At 39.1% G+C, this 18001-nt stretch overlaps 1 protein-coding gene across 2 annotated transcripts; it reads right to left on the reverse strand.

The window, feature by feature from the left end:
• Window positions 1-568: 568 nt before the first annotated feature.
• Window positions 569-13424, reverse strand: LOC134538724 (alpha-methylacyl-CoA racemase). Of its 2 annotated transcripts, none has more exons than XM_063380179.1 (6): window positions 13357-13424; window positions 10876-10988; window positions 6307-6445; window positions 5566-5709; window positions 2858-3101; window positions 569-1548 (listed from the first exon to the last, which is right to left on the reverse strand). In XM_063380179.1, the coding sequence occupies exons 1-6, from the start codon at window positions 13391-13393 to the stop codon at window positions 1044-1046; spliced, it is 1182 nt and encodes a 393-aa protein (XP_063236249.1). In that variant the 5' UTR covers window positions 13394-13424; the 3' UTR covers window positions 569-1043. The 2 variants fall into 2 exon arrangements, with proteins under 2 accessions (XP_063236249.1, XP_063236250.1); XM_063380180.1 differs by lacking the exon at window positions 13357-13424 and adding an exon at window positions 11627-11745.
• Between the last annotated feature and the right edge of the window lie 4577 nt (window positions 13425-18001).

Genomic DNA, 18001 nt, shown 5'->3' on the forward strand with positions numbered 1-18001 from the left:
AAAGTAAATTTATTAATTAAATTGTAGATTTCATTTCACTCCTTCTTTGTATCCATACAAAATAGTGATAATTCAATAAAAATGATTCAATTTTATTCATAAAAGTATGCAATCATTTCATCAATGTTTTGTTATGACGTCACATTAAACTATCGTCCGTAAACCGACTTTACAGACAACCAATTTTTTACCATGTAAGTGATTTTTGTTTCATCTGGTTTTTACTTTTTACCACAATCATAAAAATATAATTGACACATTAAGGTAATGCTAATTTTGTAAATCGTATATATAATCATTGCCAGAGAGAAAATCTTTTCTACTATTGTAAAAGAACCCTTACTGGGATGTCAAGAGAATAACATGCAAAATCTTTACCTGCCCTCTCTGTTGTAAACCAGAGATGACGATTCATGATATTCAACCGTTACTTCATAATTGCACGAGGATAAACCTTCCTGGCTACATAATATATAAATAATTTCGTTTGTTTTTTTTCCTCCAACTAGAGCAGTTTTGTTTGAAAACAATCAAATATGTCTACCAGAAGATAAAATATAAAAGTATATTCATAAAAAAATATATTATATTTCTGTAAATATCTCTCTACAAACAGTACCATACAAAAGTTATATTTGTACATAGTCATTAATGCTTCCTTAGTGAACCTAACTCACATACATAACATGATTTCACAGGCTGTCTACATTCTGGAAAGTCAGGAAAGTTATTTCAAATTATTTAAAAATCATAGTCCAGACTGCATTCATGCAAACTGACAGCATTTTTTTTTTATGTGGTATAAACATTAAAATGGTGTATGCAAAGTTCTGTTGGAAATAGGCCAGCTGTGGGGATTGTGGAGGCTGGGTTTTGTTTTATTACTTTCAGGAAATTGCCAAATAGATGGGTGATTTTCAAAAAAAAAAATATTGACAGAATTTTTTGTAATTTTGGTCATGGAAAATTATTCAGAGGGGTTTTGTTACAAATTTGTGTGGAAAGCCTGTTTTTTCCAGTACCGTAGCAATCCACGTTGTTCGTCAATATTTTGACAGTGGGGTTACGGTTTCGATAACACCTTCTTCCTCCAGTTGTGTAATCTCTGGGTCTGGGTAGCCGAGGGACCTCAGTATCTGGGCCGTGTGCTGGGCCTGGCGGGGGAGGGGGAGGGAGGCCAGCGATGCCGCCGGGCTGCGGCTGAGGCGCGGGGCGGCCGCAGGGGCCACGCTGCCATCCTCGCACTCGAGGAACGCCCGTCGGCCCGCGTTGTGGGGGTGCTCCGCCGCCTCGGGGAGCGCCAGGACCGGGGTGACGCACGCGTCCGTCCCATCGAACACGCGGCACCACTCCTCCTGCGTCTTCTCCAGGAACCTCCGGGCGAACGTCTCCTTCCCTCCCTCGAAGTCTGCCCAGTTGGGCGTGTTCTCGGGCAGGTCCAGGCCCTTCAGCAGGGCCGAGTAGAACTGGGGTTCGATGGCCCCCACGGCCATGTACTTCCCGTCTTTGGTCTCGTACGTATCGTAGAAGTGGGCTCCGGTATCAAGACTGAAATATTACAACGATGACTATCTTAGTCTTCACAAAAACTGAAATTTAAACCCCCAAAATTGTAACACACACACATACAAGAAAACATCAATCATATTGGCACTGTACTTTATCAACGCAAATACTATCTTCCTACTCTAAAGATTTTAACAATTAGTTTGGATCTGCTGTGCTTTAATGTGTCGGCAACCTTGGCAGGACAATGTGTAATCAAAGTTTAGTAATACAGCATCTCTTGTACATGCTGGTTTTCACCCGGGACAGTGTACCTGGATAAATGATGATTTTTTACCACCACTAGAAATGTTTTTTCACATCCGGTTGTCACGAAAGTTCTGAAATAACCAGTAAAGTTCCTGAAACTCTCAAATCTTACCTTCCATCATCCTTTTTCTGCGTGTTTTTTTTTTACACTTCACTCAGTTTATAGCCACACATTAAAAAATAATCATTTAGAGACTTTCACTTAAAGAATAAGAATATAGAAGTTATTTCTGAAAACAATTAACATTTCTAACAGTAAGATTGAAATTTTCTTGCAAATAGTAGATGTCATATGTTTATATTTGCTTATAATGTATAAAAACATTTTAAGCATAATTTATTAGAAGGTCCGAAATAAGTCCTGTTATTAGTCACCAAATGACCATTCCAGGCCCCGAGTGTAGACAGAAGATGAAACCAATTTCACCCAGGCCAAAAGCGAGAAGCAAGCACATTCGGGAACACACGACTATCCCCCTGGTTTTCCGTACCCTACGGCAAGACCTGGTAATGATCCCAGCAACCTGCCATGACTCAATTTATGAGCACTGAGTTGTACGCAAGTGATTTGGAGCCTATTGTAATATTGGAGGTTCCATCACCTTAAGCCTCTGTGCATAACGACAAAACCTCCACTCACAACCATATCTACCAGCGTAATCAACTTTGGCAAAAGTAAACCATGCCAGGTGACCTGCAGAGTAGTCAACTAACTCAAGTGCCATAATAGTTATATGGCACACAATATAATGAATGATGTATCTTATCTTAAGTCATTTAACAGTATCTTGTGTGTGAGGATCAGAAAACACGTAAGTACACTTCTACAGAATGGGTGAAATTAGGAACTCTGGTACAACTGCATTTAATCTGCTACATACTGGACATAAGCTCAATATTTGGCAAGGTTTTTTTCTTTTTTTTATATTTAAGATGTTCAGCAAAAAAATCTGTACGTAGCATATCAGTTTTCAGTGATCTGGTATGCCTGAATAACCTACAAATGTAGAGAGTACGAGACTATAACTAAAATTTAACTCACATGTTACTGCCCCTGGGCTGACCCCAAAATGGCAATTTTTGGGACCGGAAGAGCCAGCTGCCCAGGTACGCAGATCCTTCGACCATGTTGGCATCCACGACCTGGCCGCGTCCCGAGGACGTCCGCTCCAAGAGGGCGGCGACAATCCCGAACGCACACATCAGGCCCCCTCCTCCGAAGTCGGCTATCAAGTTGACCGGCGCGGTCGGCTTGCTGCCTTTGCGTCCGAGCAGCGACAGCAAACCTGCGCATCGACGAGTGAGTAGGGGCTTAACATCTCGTCAACATTGAGAACGCTAGGGGCGTGAGCGCAGACAAGATGTGAATGGGGTGGTGACGGAATGCACGGCACGGGTGGGGGAGCAAACCGCAGCGCCCCAAGAAAACCAAACCGCAAACCGGCTCAACACAACGTCCGCCATGTTACCCACTTGCAAAAAATTAGGTTACAAACTAGCGATGGGACACATCCTAATTTTTTCAAATCTGAATCTCAAATTTGAGTCCCAAAGGGTATATCGAATATACCCCTCAAATCAGGAGTCTATGTCTCAAGGGTCAAAAATAAAAAAATGCAAAAGAAATTAAAAATATTATAAAAGGTGTAACATTCAACCCTTTAAATGTTTGTTACACATACTAAGTTTCTAGAATCATTACATACTATAATTTTATTTATATATTTACATGTTAAAAGCACACTATCTTGGGGAATATTAACAGGATAGGTATGAAGAAAAAATTGACCTTGTAAAGTTCAGAGGTTATCTGTGTTAAATTTTTTATAATTTACTGTTATATTTTTCTTTGAATTTTTTTCCTAGAAGATTGAATCATTTGAATACTAAGTACTTGGTATTTGATTGGCCCATCCCTAGTAAAAACCCACCAAGGATTCAAACAATTAATGGGAGGCGTATGATCTAAACACTCAATGTTTCATGTAATAATAAATTTTGTGTGCCAGCACATCACTGCGAGTCATATTTCCCATTAGCATCACATAGATCACAAATGATTCACAGCAGGGCGAGATGCAAATACCATCATGCCTAGATGCGTATGTGAGAAGTACAGACCACAAGATTGTTTCAATGACTTCCAAAATTATGTAGGTATTTACTAGTACTTGCTATAAACAAATTAATCTGCTATCATACCACTTTTTGAGCTCTGTGACGTAATAGATATAAATCTTCACCTAAAAGATTATAAATACATAATTGAATTTTTCTTATATTTTCACCCTTGGTGCTACTTGTGATGTTTTTTAATAACTTTAAATAATAAAAAAGTTGCATCGACTATGGAATCATTTGATTAGCAGATTGGAATTTTAAACTATATAATGTGAAACAGCTCTGATAGAAGGGGAAAAGACTTGAAGAAATACTAAACCCCGGCCTTGGACCAGATTTTAGACAAGGAATCTTATCAAAATACTGCTTATCTTGTTAAAATTAATTTAAGTTTATACAGTAGAATCCCGCTAATCCGAACTAATTGGGACCGAACCCTGTTCGGATTAGGCGGAATTTTGTCATATAATGCCATATATTGTCTTTTTGAGGCGTATTTAGTGTCTGATATATCGAATATGTAAGGAAGGTCAGACGAAAAATACACCTTTATTATTTAGCGTACATATTTAGCGTCATAATATTTTTAATTACTCACATTGATAGATAGATAAATTATAAGTTTCTCATGTACATATTAATAAACGTACAACATTACTTGAAAAAACTTGTTTTTCTTTACTTTTCTTAGTTCTTAAATGATATAAAAATTTTTTTTATCCTAGCCCTGTTCGGATTAGCGGGGTTTGGATTAGTGGGGCTCGGTTTAGTGGGACTCTACTGTAGTATAAAGTTTCCCTTCGCCTTTGTGAACTTTGTTTGTGCCATCTGCTACAAATGGCAGCACCGTTGTTACACGTTTTTGTTCCTTGACTTCCGCTACAATCACCAAATTACTCCTACCTAATGCCATGTACAGAGAGCCAAGATGTTACAAATCTACAAATCAGGCTAACGGCAGAAGTTAATTATTTAACAGAGAGGGACACTACACAGGACATTTCAGATCACGAGTGACACATTCCGTAGAAAATCACACACTGAGAATATACTGTGTGTGTTTCGTGTTGTTATAAATTTCGTGCACTACATGATGTTAATGAAAGTACTGTATTTTTAAGAAACACCACACATTTTTAATATTCTAACAATTTCATATTCCCGGGTAAATGTTCTAAGAAATATATTTCAGGAAGGGGGAAATTCAGAAGTTCAAACGCTAGCAACTCACAGTTTGACAATAACATGATTTATTTCTACAGAAGCCATCTGGTAACATTCTTTAGGAATGTTTCTTTAGTATCTCAGGGGAACATTTTGAACAAACAAGAAAATTGTGTACATCCTAAACATGTAATAATATGTTTTTATTTAAAAAAATATATATATATATATGTTTTTTATTTAAAATATATATATGTTTTTTATTTAAAATATATATATATATATATATATATATATATATATATATATATATATATATATATATTGGGGTGAATGTTCCTTCAAAACTTATATTTCTGTATTCTTGCTGATGTATAAATTTTTCCCAGACACTTTGAGATCGAGATTTGGATTTGAAAAAAAATTGGATTTGACTCACCATTAATTATAAACTTTAATACTTGCCTGACACAGCAACATAGTTTATATCATGACCAGCGGCCCTAGAGTAGTAACCAGATTGCCCGAAACCAGTGAGACGAGAGTAAATCAGCCTCGGATTCTTTTCAAGTAGCGTGCTGGGGCCAAGGCCCAATTTTTCCATCACACCTGCAAAAGAAAATGCAGTATGGAAAAACTGCAATCTAAAAACTAATTGTGGGATGCAAAAATGTGGCAGTACTAATTTCTATGAGTACTGCATGGCTGTTTTGGTACATCAATAGCATGAGTGTGAAATAGGTATGGTATGAAATATTGGAACCAAGCAAAACCCAGTTTTCCCAAAACCCTGAAAAACTTTTGGTTTCTAGGATTTTGGGCAAACAATTTTTTTTTTAAATTATGAGTATTATCCTAAAAATGAAGAGTTTAATAACATTCTAAATCTGTTAATTCAAAACTGTATATTACTCCATTACTTGCTCTTAGTTTATGCCAAGGTTTAACTACAAACTGACCTTAAAGAGGTTTCAAAAAAAAAATTAAAACAACACTTTCAAATTGTTAAACCTTTCATTAACTCTTTATTATAGCTATAATTTCAATGTATTTCATTATAAAAAAAAATAGAAGCAAAATAACTTATGTCAACCCATAAAGAAACATTTTGAGTTGTGAAGTTTTGAGGAAGCACACTCACATCAAAAGTTTTACCTAAATGATACATAATTAATGTAAATGCTGTGGATAGTAATATCTACGTACCAGGTCTAAATGGCTCTATAAGCACATCCGAAACTTTGCTCAACTGGCACAGTACATCTTGTCCTTTCTGGGACTTCAAGTTAAGGGCCAGTATTTTCTTCCCATTTGCTAGCGAGTCCATTCCAAGCCTTTCACCAATCTGGTTTGAAAAAAAAAAAAATTATAACTTTTGTAACACACATTTTTCAATTTCTTGTATGTATGTACTTTCAAAGGATGTCCACTCATATCTGTAGAAAAAATTTCCTGGTTTTTCCATGACTTTTCATGACAAAATTACAAATTTCCCTTATAAATTTTTTAAAAATAAGTTACTCTTCTGCAAGTTTCTAAAATAAATTAAGACACTCCGCCTACAGCTGACTGGTTAAAACAGAACCTTTTATTTGCCATTTTACAGTGTGTATGACTTAGGCACTAAAACATGGCCGTAGCCAGGTTTGTAGAAGAGGGGTGAAGTTAGTTATAAGAATATATTTAGGCTAGACCGATTCTAGGGATTACAGCGGAAGGACGGGGAATTCTCCCTCGGAAATATTTCAAACAGATTATAGAGGTATTTGAGAAGCCCTCAATAGAAAGGAATTTTATGTTTATTATTTTTACTTCTTACCTCTATGACTTTGTCTTAGCCCTGTTATGAATTATATTTACAAGTATTGTCTCTCTATGGTCAGGTCAATTTGGTTTTACTCTTTAATATTTTCATGTTTTATCTTGTTTTATCTAAGTAATAATTTTATGAAATGTCTTTGCAAACATTTGTTAAACGGCGACGAATAGGAAATGAGCTTGCACATTTTAATATTGTTTTTGGGTCATGACTGAGGAAAGAGGATATGTGATTGGACTGCGCATATATTTTATTTAAACAATTTAGTAATTTCCAGTGAGATTTCGGAGTGTGTTCAATACAGAAAACTTTAACTGTTTAAAACAAATTGGAACTTTAGTTTCTGTTCTACTATCATGGGAGAATGATTAGAGAGAGAGAGAGCTCCGTGATTTAGTCATAAATGAATATAAGAATATCACGTAAAACATTGGAACGACGACTGAATAGCTAGAATATACGTGAAAATGATGATTTTGTAAGAAATGCCCGGAACTACGCAATGAAGAAGAGGTAGTTACCGATGTTCGGAGCTCTACTAAAGAATCGACGACGACGATAGGTTTTTGACTAATAGCCTAAATAGAACTAGATCAACGACTAATTAAGAAGAAAAAAAGGAAACGACTATCAATCTTCGAGATGGAAGGAGTTCGACGGCTGTAGACGGCATCGTAGACGGTGTACCGAAGGACATCAGCCTTCTAGACGACTCCAGGTGACCGACGCCAGTCCTGCGGGAGTACCAGCAGCACGAGAGGAGGTGCATCGAGACGGAGACCCAACCAGCGACATCGGAGGAGAGACTGAGATCTAACCAGCAACATCGGAGGAGAGACAGGGGTTCGGAGAGGTTTTCCACAGCCTCTTGGTCTTGTAACGACGCGACGAGGTTTGTCTGCCCTATCCCGAATTAACAAGAACAGCGAGAAGTTACCTGTCCTATTCTAATGTCAAGATATCTTAAACCATGATGTTTACGATCAAGACCTAATTTGAAACTTGCAAAACCAACTTAATACTACTTAACGACTTAAAGACTTGTAGCTTGTACATACTGGACCTGGTTAATTTACATTGAGCAGTAATATGTACTAGATCGAAGTTAAAGTCTGTTAAAGTCATTAATTGTCTTGAATGTTTAAAGAATAGCCCCAGGTCCAGAAGTCTTGAGATAGATTGATCTACCGAAAGAGACTGAGCTAGTAGTAACAAAAAAAAGACTAATTTGCCAGGTAAAATGTGTTTCAATAAAATTTAAAATATTGACTGATAACCAAACCATTATTCAGTGATTCAATTACGTAAAACGTAATTAATTCTGAAAGACATTTAAGTATAACTGATATTGAAATTTTGTTTAATGAAAAACCTATTTAAATATGAATAATTGTCCCAAAGGTGTTTGTATGTTGCTAGCTAATCATTGACTCTGTCACTTTTCATGTTACATTTGAATATGTTGCAAAAGAGTATTGTCACCCATACAACCATAATTTTGACCCTAGTAAAAAGTTAAATTTTCATTATATCTTTATTTTTCCGATTGATAACCATACTTGTATATCATGTGTATGTTAAACCAGAGAGAAAGAATTATTTAGCTTTGGCTGTCTTGAAAGAATAATTAATTTTTATTACACTGAGATCAGCAGCCATAGAGAAGTTAATGCTTTTAAACACACTACCAGTTAAAGAATATTGTTTTAGTCATTATATTTGTTGATTTTAAGGTCAGAATATTTACACCAAAGAGAAGGAGACATACTGCTAAGAAAATATACGACATTTTATTTTCTGATATTCACACAGAGTCAAACTACACCAGTACATACAACCTGAGAATAATTTACTTTCACTACCAGCGTAACAAGACATATTTTATTTAATATTCTGTAGAGGTTAGTAGTTATGCTACATACACAATCACAACACTAGTACTTTATAGAGTTTTCGAGGCGCCCAACTATAATACATTTTACATCAGAGATTTTGGCATTTTAGGAAATATACTCCATAGAGTAATTCTGGTCACCCAACGGTGGCGCACCCTTTTAGAAATTTTGGTCACTCATCCTTGGTGCTGTCTGAAAAGGAAAAAAAAAAAAAAAAAAAAAGGGAAATTCTGAAAACACTTCAAGATGATTCTTGAAAACTAGTTTTATATATATATATATATATTATATATATTATATATATATATATATTATATATATTATATATATATATATTATATATATTATATATATATATATATATATATATATATATCTATCTCTGAGGACCCTTTAGTGCTTCTTTGAAACCTGAAATTCTTAGATAAAAATATACACTTATGACAGGTAGATCTCTAGTCTATGTCCCACTGCTTATGGTTTTTTTTCAATCCTAATACATGTCTAATGACATGGCTACTCTCTCATTTTGCATATTCAATCACCAAAAATTGAGCCATAGTTGACTCATTTAAAACTGGTTAATGAGTTGCTTTGTTACTTAGAAACATTGTGGTCCCTGACTTCGCCCATCTGAAAAAAAAAGTGTTCAAAGTCTGGAGCATGGCATTTTCCCTCAAATTACTTCACTAAGAAATTTCCATGACTTTTCTAGATTATCAAGTAAGTTCCCTGGCTTTTCCCGACCAATTTAAACTTCCGTGACATTCCCCAGGCTTTCCAGAATGTGGACATCCTGTCTCGCCAATAGAAGCTGAGGTCACCGGTAGACAGCTATAGTGCGGGCCGAATGTCTCGCCAGCTGTCCGCGTGGAGGCAAGGAGCGCAAGGGGTAAGAGGACTTGAAGAGGTGGTAGGGGAAGGCAATGCATCGGATCTCCTTGGGTGCAGCATTTTTATTCGAGTGCTATACCCGTTCAATATATGCTGACTGTTGCAGATGGTATAATAAGATGTTAAGTTGGGCCAACCTGATAATAAACAGGTAGCATGTCGTGATGGCAGCCCAAGCTGCATTTAGTATTAACTTTATACTGTATTGTGTGTAAACAAGTGAAGCTTATACATAGTTATTAAAATATCTAAACAACTTGAACATTGACCGCTTAGAGATTAGCAAGCGGTACATTGACACACGCACCGGCATCATTGACATTATAACAGTTGTGTAACCAGGCAGTGCCAAGTCTACGCTATTTGGCTCTGGTGGTCCATTCCGAGCAACGCGTTCCCATCGAACGGAGCCCAGCTCGCAAAACTTTTCGTATGCATCTAGTTGAAGTTAGATTTTTTTTCTTCAAGTAAAAATCTATCTAAAAAATTGTGAGAGTTAATTCAATTAGAAAAGCATACTCACTGTTTTCTTCTTCTTCAGACCTAATCCAAACAGTTTCAAGGATTACAAATATATTTTCTTGCCGCCTACCCTACTTCTTTGAAAATACTGTATTATTACAACAGTTTTTTATAGATTCAATTTGTGTTTTACTGTCCTATATACTAAATTTCTGGTAAATTGATCAAGCTGAAAAATGTTTGTATATACAGTGTTATTAGCATGAAGTAAAATTACTAAACACTCAAGTGATATAAAAATACCATAAGAAATTTTTATAAAGTTTTAGAAGGCCTACACCATATGTCAATTTAAAATTTATAAAATTATTAACTGAAAATGGGGATAACTAAAGAAAAGGCTCTTTAATTCAGCACTCTCGGGACCACAGCACTGCTGGATTAGCAAATTCTGAGCAATTATTGAACGTCGTAGTTTAAATGGGTATTTTAAAGTGGTATTTAAAACAGTTTGTAAAACGTTGCTCTATGGCAAGATTAAATGCACATGAATGTTACTGCCCAAAATAATTCTCTGTTATCACGTCCCATCCACCAACTAATGCATGAATACGCCTGAAAAAATTCCAAATGCAAGCGACTCGATCAGTGTCGTTTTTACGGAGTGTACCAAACCTAAGGTTGCCAGATTAAAGACTGTATAACCTTTGTTACTCTTATGACTGTTGCTCCGAAGTCAGCTAGAATCATCCCGCAGAACGGTGCTGGAGCCAAGCCGCCAAGCTCGATAACCTGGATTCCTTTCAGAGCCATGAGGTCTGAAACAAAAGAAGAAAAAAACTACTAACCAAAACACAAAATAGTGTGTGTAGCTTATTTATGTTATCAAAATTTATAATATGAACTGTATCATCAGAGAAAGATTTTCCCTCATTTTGGCGATAGATGTACTACAAGCAATTCGACAAGATATATTGCAATTAATACTTTTTATTTTGACCTCAAAGACAGCGAGATAATTAAATGCAAATATAAACCCACACTAAATAATCAAGAATTGGTGAATTAGTCACTCCTGAAATTGCCTGAAAATGAACACCGAAATGATTATGGCTGGACCTGGATGCTTCACAAAACGAGATCATCATCTTACCACTGTGCCGTATTGCCTGCCACACTTTAAGGGTCACACCTACCTGGGCGCACAAACGGTGTGCAGAGCATCTGGCAAAAACCACGCCATTTTAAAACTAATCAATATATCCTAGTAGTTTCTATTTGCGAGAAGCATTTAAGAATGCACTGAGGGTGGATGAGTTTTGATTCCATATTTAGTTTTTAAATTATATATTTAAAAGAGTGAAAATTGCTAAAATATATGTTTTCTGAATATTTTTCAGCCATGAAACACCAGGTACAGGTTCTTGAAAGAGCACTCAAGGGATTTGCGTTAAACCTTTATCTTTATTTCTGTCCTGTGCACGATGAGGAGATCACGCCAGTCCACAGCCTTGTGCTTACAGGCGATACCGCACTAGAAGCACCAGCGAGCGTAACACTCATCATCCCGCCTCGCTAAACACAAAAAAAAATCTCTGACTAGGCGAGACACTTAACAATAATGTACATATTTATAATGTAACTGACCTGACCAAACAAACCCGGACAAAGGGTGAACAGTAAACTAAAATGGTCGATTAGGTCAGGTCAGTTACATTATAAATACTTTCAAACTAAGGTGATATTAAAAATAATGTGAATTAATTTTAATTATTCCTTAGTTTTAAATTATTTATAATGTAACTGACCTTACCTAACAAACCCGTAACAAAGGATGTACAGTAACAACTGACGTAAATTTTTTTGTTACTTATTACTTGCGCAACAATATCAAAATAACAAATAAGACTTTAAAATTAGAAACGTTAAAAACTCACCTAAGTTGGAGGCGGTAATTAAACACCGTTTTAAACAATAATTGAACTAAATAATCACGTATTAGTTAATTTGAATTCTGGCCTATCACGAACAATCACGTGACATCATTATCCAATAAAAAAAAATACTTGTACGTAAACAAGAAACAATGTTGCACGCACGCCACAAGAATGCGCTGGTTTTGTGCTGAAATTTAAAAATTCGATATCTCCTAAAGTATTTGGAATTTCTAATCTCCGCCGCTTTTAATGAAAAGAGGAAGTTGAAGAGCATTATATAAAGGTATTTTCGGATTTTTAACATTTTTTTTCGGAAATACCGCCCAAGTAAATATTTACCGTTTTTAAACATTATTTACCTACTTTGCCATCACAGGGTTACTACAAGCTTGGAATACCAAAATCCTCTGACTATTCCATCTTCTCCAGATCTGGACAAGTTTCCCTGATCTACCAGACAATAATAATCCAGCAACCCACTTGATGCTGCTTTCTGGTGGGGGGGGGGGGGGAGAGAGAGAGAGAGAGAGAGAGAGAGAGAGGTTGTACACACCATTCAAATCTCTCACATTAGCATTTTAGATATAAACATGCTTCTAATTCACTTAATGCTATTGAATGTATACAATTGAATTTGTACATAACATGCTAAAATGAGCTTTCCCCCCTAATGGCAATCGTACAATACCCCAGAGTTCATGAATGCAGTGATATTAAACGTTCTAGAATTTTTTTTTATAGGTGCCTGTCAGCGGAAGTGCATTTACATTTAATTTTGCTGTCACAAGAAAAAAATTCAAGAAATAGTACCTGGTGAACTAATTTCAAGACCTTTGCATGAGATTTTTTTATATCAGAATTATTTGCATATATAACCCAAATTAAACATAGTAGGTACCAAATATTTCAAACATTTTCAGACATAATCTTCACATGATTTTGACTGTACAGTAATAAACTATTTCTATTTAAGTGACTATAAACTGGAGATTAGCAAAAAGGAGTGGTGTAATATATAGAAAACAAGAAAAATTAGGGTTTTCTTTCTTGTGAGGACTGGGTGCTTGAGAGTGGGGAATTGAATGTGAGAGGGCCCAGGGAAATTAGGAGGAAGCTGTCAAGTTTGCGAGAATACAGTAAAAAACAACCACTAGTGCACATATCAATTTAAAACTAAGTCCTCCCGCGCTTTTACTTAAGTTGTTTTACAATTTGCTAAACAGTATGTACAACAGTAACAAATTATTACTATCGTATTTCCTTACGAAGCCTATTAGTGCAATCATCCCATTCCTACAACCGAAAAACACTTTGAACTTGAAGTACCATTCAATAAAAAATAGTCATTCTCATATTTCCTTTTTTTTTAATCGTCTGCTTTAAATATATTTGGCCAAAGGCTTTTACCCACAGCCAGCAACAGTATTGAAGTTAATGGAAATTAAACCGGATAATAAAAAAAATGTTTGACCTAATATCTATAGAAACCAATCAACAAAAGAAAAGAAATGGCTAGCATAGTTAAAGCTGACTGTTACACTGGGTGCATTGATTCCTACCTAAACCTGACACATAAATGCTTGAATTAATGTCTTTTCGAACACTTGTTTAGCTTTATTACACTATGAGCACTCATTCAGAAGTGGTACATGTGACATGTCAATGTGCTCTTAGAGTGCCATGACAAATATCTCTCAAACACTTGACGCCAACCGCCGGCGCTTCTCTATCACACAGGCCATTATGCCACATCGATGGCTGCCTCCTTAGTGTGAGCATACAGCAACGCACCGGTGATGTAAGTTAGTGCAATGAAGGAAACGACCCCGAGGTCGATGGGTTGATAGCTGCCTGTGTGGCTATCGATGAGTGTTACTGTGTTCATCTACCGCTTTAGTGTACCTATGTACTCGTCCACTGGACATACATCTCAAAAAATATTATTTTGACGTCGACCCAAGTGTCTCCCCGGCTCCTTCAGGCCGTTATGCCTCGTCAGAGCCCTCTCTTGCATTACTAGTGCAACCTAAGTGCAGTGTCTACGAACAGGGATGCACCCGCGTGCGCCCTGGAACTGACATTGTACGGTCGAAGGCCACCCCAAAGCCCGACCTGCACCCGCCAGTACTCGGCTCCGCTAACGGAAAGCACCCCTAGCCATGGCCCACCTGAGTCAAGTGAGCGGACCGCAGCCCAAGGTAGAGAATAGCGAACCATTTTAATTACACATGCAACGCACTCCCCATGCCTACAAAATTCCCCACACAATAATAAAGTAATCAGAAACAAACAAAAGCCCCTAACTAATAGAGTGCAACGTAGGAGTGCCCGGGTCATTCACGTGTAGCTTTCTACTAAAACAGCTGTGAGTACAACCCTTGCGGCCTTCAGCCTAAATTCAGTAGTGAAATGAGTGACGTAACGCAAACCGCCCCAAATTAGCATTATCATTCGCCACTGGAGTAGTTATCAAGAAACAGACAGTCTCCAGCTTGACTCTAATATTCAAACTTATTTTAGACAAACTTATTAAATGTCAATTCTAAAACATATATAGATATTAAGTTAATCATTAAGTTTTATTGTATGAATTTAGAGCCACTTCCTTTTTATTATTAATGTAATTTTTTACGAATAACGAACTTTAGAAACTCTGGCGCGACAGGGAGCTAACCCCTCCCCTCGCGCCAGGGCCAGACGCCAGTACAGCGCGACTCGCGGACCGGGACGGACGCACGTCCCACGGGGAGCCAGCATTTCTTTGTGTTCACCGAACGTCCATCTGGTAATTATAGTCATAACCGAAACCTTTTTTTAAATACTCCCCGTGTGCGCCCGGTCCTTTTCCGGTGTAGGGCCTAACCCAGCCGCGTCAATTTAACACGCCCCACACAAAGCATTACGTGGGGCCGTGCAGTATACGGTACGGGCCGTCTCCCGCCACCCTGGAACTTTAATTAATCGCCCAGTGCACAGGCACAGGCTACAGCCAATCGTAGATGTGTTTTTAATTTAGTAGCGAGCCGCGGTCCACACAGGTGGGCCCGCGCGTCGCAATTTACCAATTACAGGATTAGCCGATGCTAATCGAACGCTCTCCCTCAACTGCGACTGGCGTGAGGGCTTAATAAGTAAACACACGTAGAGGCACGCAGGTGTCCCGCTCAGATAACGTGTGGAGTGTAATCGTGTACGTAAGAGCACCACAGGGTGCCGTTTTGTCAAGTGTAATTGTAATAATAGTGTAACCAAAACTTCTACGTGTTCCGACGCCTCACTGGCAGTCATGTACTGCCGAGTAGACCTCGCGCCCAATGTAATGAACCAGTGTAAATCGTGAGCAATAAAACATCCACCCCGCACCTCCCGTGCGCGACGTGCGACCCGTAGAACAACCAGAACAGTGTATGTAAATTAACCTAAACAACCCAACCTAATCAGGAAACAAATTCCATCACCGCCGATGGTTCTAGCGGGCCACGCTGGAGCAACGAACCCACGACCATCACACGGTTAGACACCGAGATAGCCTGGCGCCCCCTCCCCCCCCCGGAACAGAAATCTCTAAGAAAGCCAGCCACCCCGCTAGGACTTGCGCCCGACCTCGAACACGAGACCGTGGCGGACGGCAGAACATCCAAAGGCGATCTTGTGTCTTGTAAATAACTAATAACATTCTATACTTATTGTCACTATGTTCCATTGTAAATATTCTCGAGTGTCTACGCTTTGTTTAATAATTTATAATGTCCTTTTCTTTTTAATAATTTGCATTTAGATATTTCTGTATATATTTTAAAGTGCTTATGCTGTGTCAGTAACATGTAGATCCGCAAGGCTGGCCCACTGCGCGAGTCGCACCTTCCCCTGCGCCAGCCCGCTTCCCCTCCTCCGCAGCCCACGCGTAGCGGCGCGCGGGCGGCGGAGAGTCAGTCGCCTACTGGCAGTCGTACGGAGCGGACCTGCTTCGCTCCGCTCCGCAAGAAGTAGCACGGAGTCCGGGTTGCAGCGTGGATGAAACGTCCGTCAACCGACGTGGTCGTCCAGGCTGTGACAGGATTTTCCAGTGATAAATCTCGTTAACAAGATCGCGTCTTTCGTCACTTCGCAATTCGCTCCGCTCGAGACGCATGCTGTGCATGTCTGAACCTTCTTACTTTCTTAATCAGTACGTATCGTTACAGAACCATTTCTGCATACGTCACAGGCCACATATGTGCCTCTCCGAACAGCCGAACTCTCTCAGTCAGTACGTATCGTTATAGGACTATCTCCGCTTATGTGACAGGTCGATAACGTGCTGTGTAGCACTTCTGAACTTTCGTAACCGGAACGATTCGCTACGGGACTGCATTCACTGTTATTCCGGTTCTCATTTTGTTGCCAAGAGTTTGTTTCCGGGAGTCCGGGTTGCGGCAGAGGAGGATGCTCGTTCCGCGACTTGCCGGCCAGGCTGCGACAGGATTCTTCACGGAATAAAGAAGCTCTTGAAAACGGACAGCATCATCTTCTCCTTGCTACCCTCTACCATTCCTTCCACCTACGTAAATTTCCCTCCTGGTCCCATATTTCCCGGTCCTGGCCACGTTGGTCTGAACTCCACTCTCTCTCCGACTAGAGCTACGCGGGCCAAACCAGAGCGAGTCTCAGGACAATTCACAACAGGGAATTAGGGACCATAGGCCGAGGGAAGTCAATTTATTCATTTAATCACTATTTGTTAATTGTTAATTAAGTAATTTTGACGTCGACCCAAGTGTATCCCCTGCTCATAAAGTCCGTTATGCTGCGCCAACCCCTAATCCTCCCCTGCCCCGTGCAGTGAATGTGTGTTGTGTGAAACATATTTTATATTCAAGAACGTGTCATTTTTATTATTTGTATATATTATAATTATTTTTCGTGAACTTTTGTTATTATAATTATATGTCTTTCCAAGTATTATTTGTAATTGTTGTCACCGGGCAACGAAGCCGAGGCCAACACCCGGAATCACTCCGAGCGCTGCACGTGTCACGAAGTGGGTGGGGGGGGGGAGGACGGGTGGAGAGGCAGAGACGCGGCAGGAGGGGGAGTAGTCATCTGGCGGCCGAGGAAGGCGGTCGCATGCGAGACGAGTGCGACAGCGAGACGTGAGCCAGAACTGGTGAGACTGGATCTGGGCGATCGAGACTTCCACGTTTACGGGCGTTACGCTATCGGTCGTCATTGAATCTAATTTAAATTGTAAATAAGTATTTTCTTGGTTTTGTTGAGGTGGGACATTTCGCGCATCGGCGGACACGTGCATGCCACCACGGGCCGGACTTCACGTCGCTGGCGACGGCATTCTAACTTAATTGGTTCTCGCTATCATAGGGAAGGGGCAGAGACCGTTCATCATTCGCATAAAGGACCAGGGGGTGCAGTCCGCACTTGGCGCCTGCCCAATCCGAAACACGTGCAGCCGAGCCTCACTCCACGGAGGGACGGGTGTTGTGCCGCGGATTGCCCATGTACCTAGCATACACAAAGGGCTCAATAAATACTTGTGGTCAAACTGTCGAAACATCATTGTAGCTCGGATAGTGTTAATTTTCCCCGCCACGAGGCCTGAGCCCTACCTGAGCATACTATGCAACCCGCATCACGGGGGTGATATCCAGGGCTACGACAATTTTATCACTTGTCTATGTTGTTCTATTAGACTAAGCCGCAAATCCCAGCCCGAGCCATTCCCATACTCTGCGTATTTCGTACAGGAAATGTGACCCTTGGTGGCTCAGAGCTGCTGAGGCCATTCCAGTCGCCGCTCGCTCGGGGTCGGATGCGTCTGTGAACCAAGGGGTCTACAAAATCTTGCGACAACTGAGTGTAACATCCATAATGTAAGTTTCCTAATGCTTTTGCAATGG

Source organism: Bacillus rossius, chromosome 14, assembly GCF_032445375.1.
Source record: "Bacillus rossius redtenbacheri isolate Brsri chromosome 14, Brsri_v3, whole genome shotgun sequence".
In the NCBI taxonomy this organism is placed as follows: Eukaryota; Metazoa; Arthropoda; class Insecta; order Phasmatodea; family Bacillidae; genus Bacillus; species Bacillus rossius.

Coding starts and splice junctions, on each gene's coding strand:
- LOC134538724 (XM_063380179.1), bottom strand. CDS start 13,393: ATGATTGCACTAATAGGCTTCGTAAGGAAATACGATA. Junction 6,446..10,875: donor CAGTCATAAGAGTAACAAAG/GTTATACAGTCT, acceptor TTTTCAAACCAG/ATTGGTGAAAGGCTTGGAAT. Junction 5,710..6,306: donor TATAGAGCCATTTAGACCTG/GTACGTAGATAT, acceptor TTTCTTTTGCAG/GTGTGATGGAAAAATTGGGC.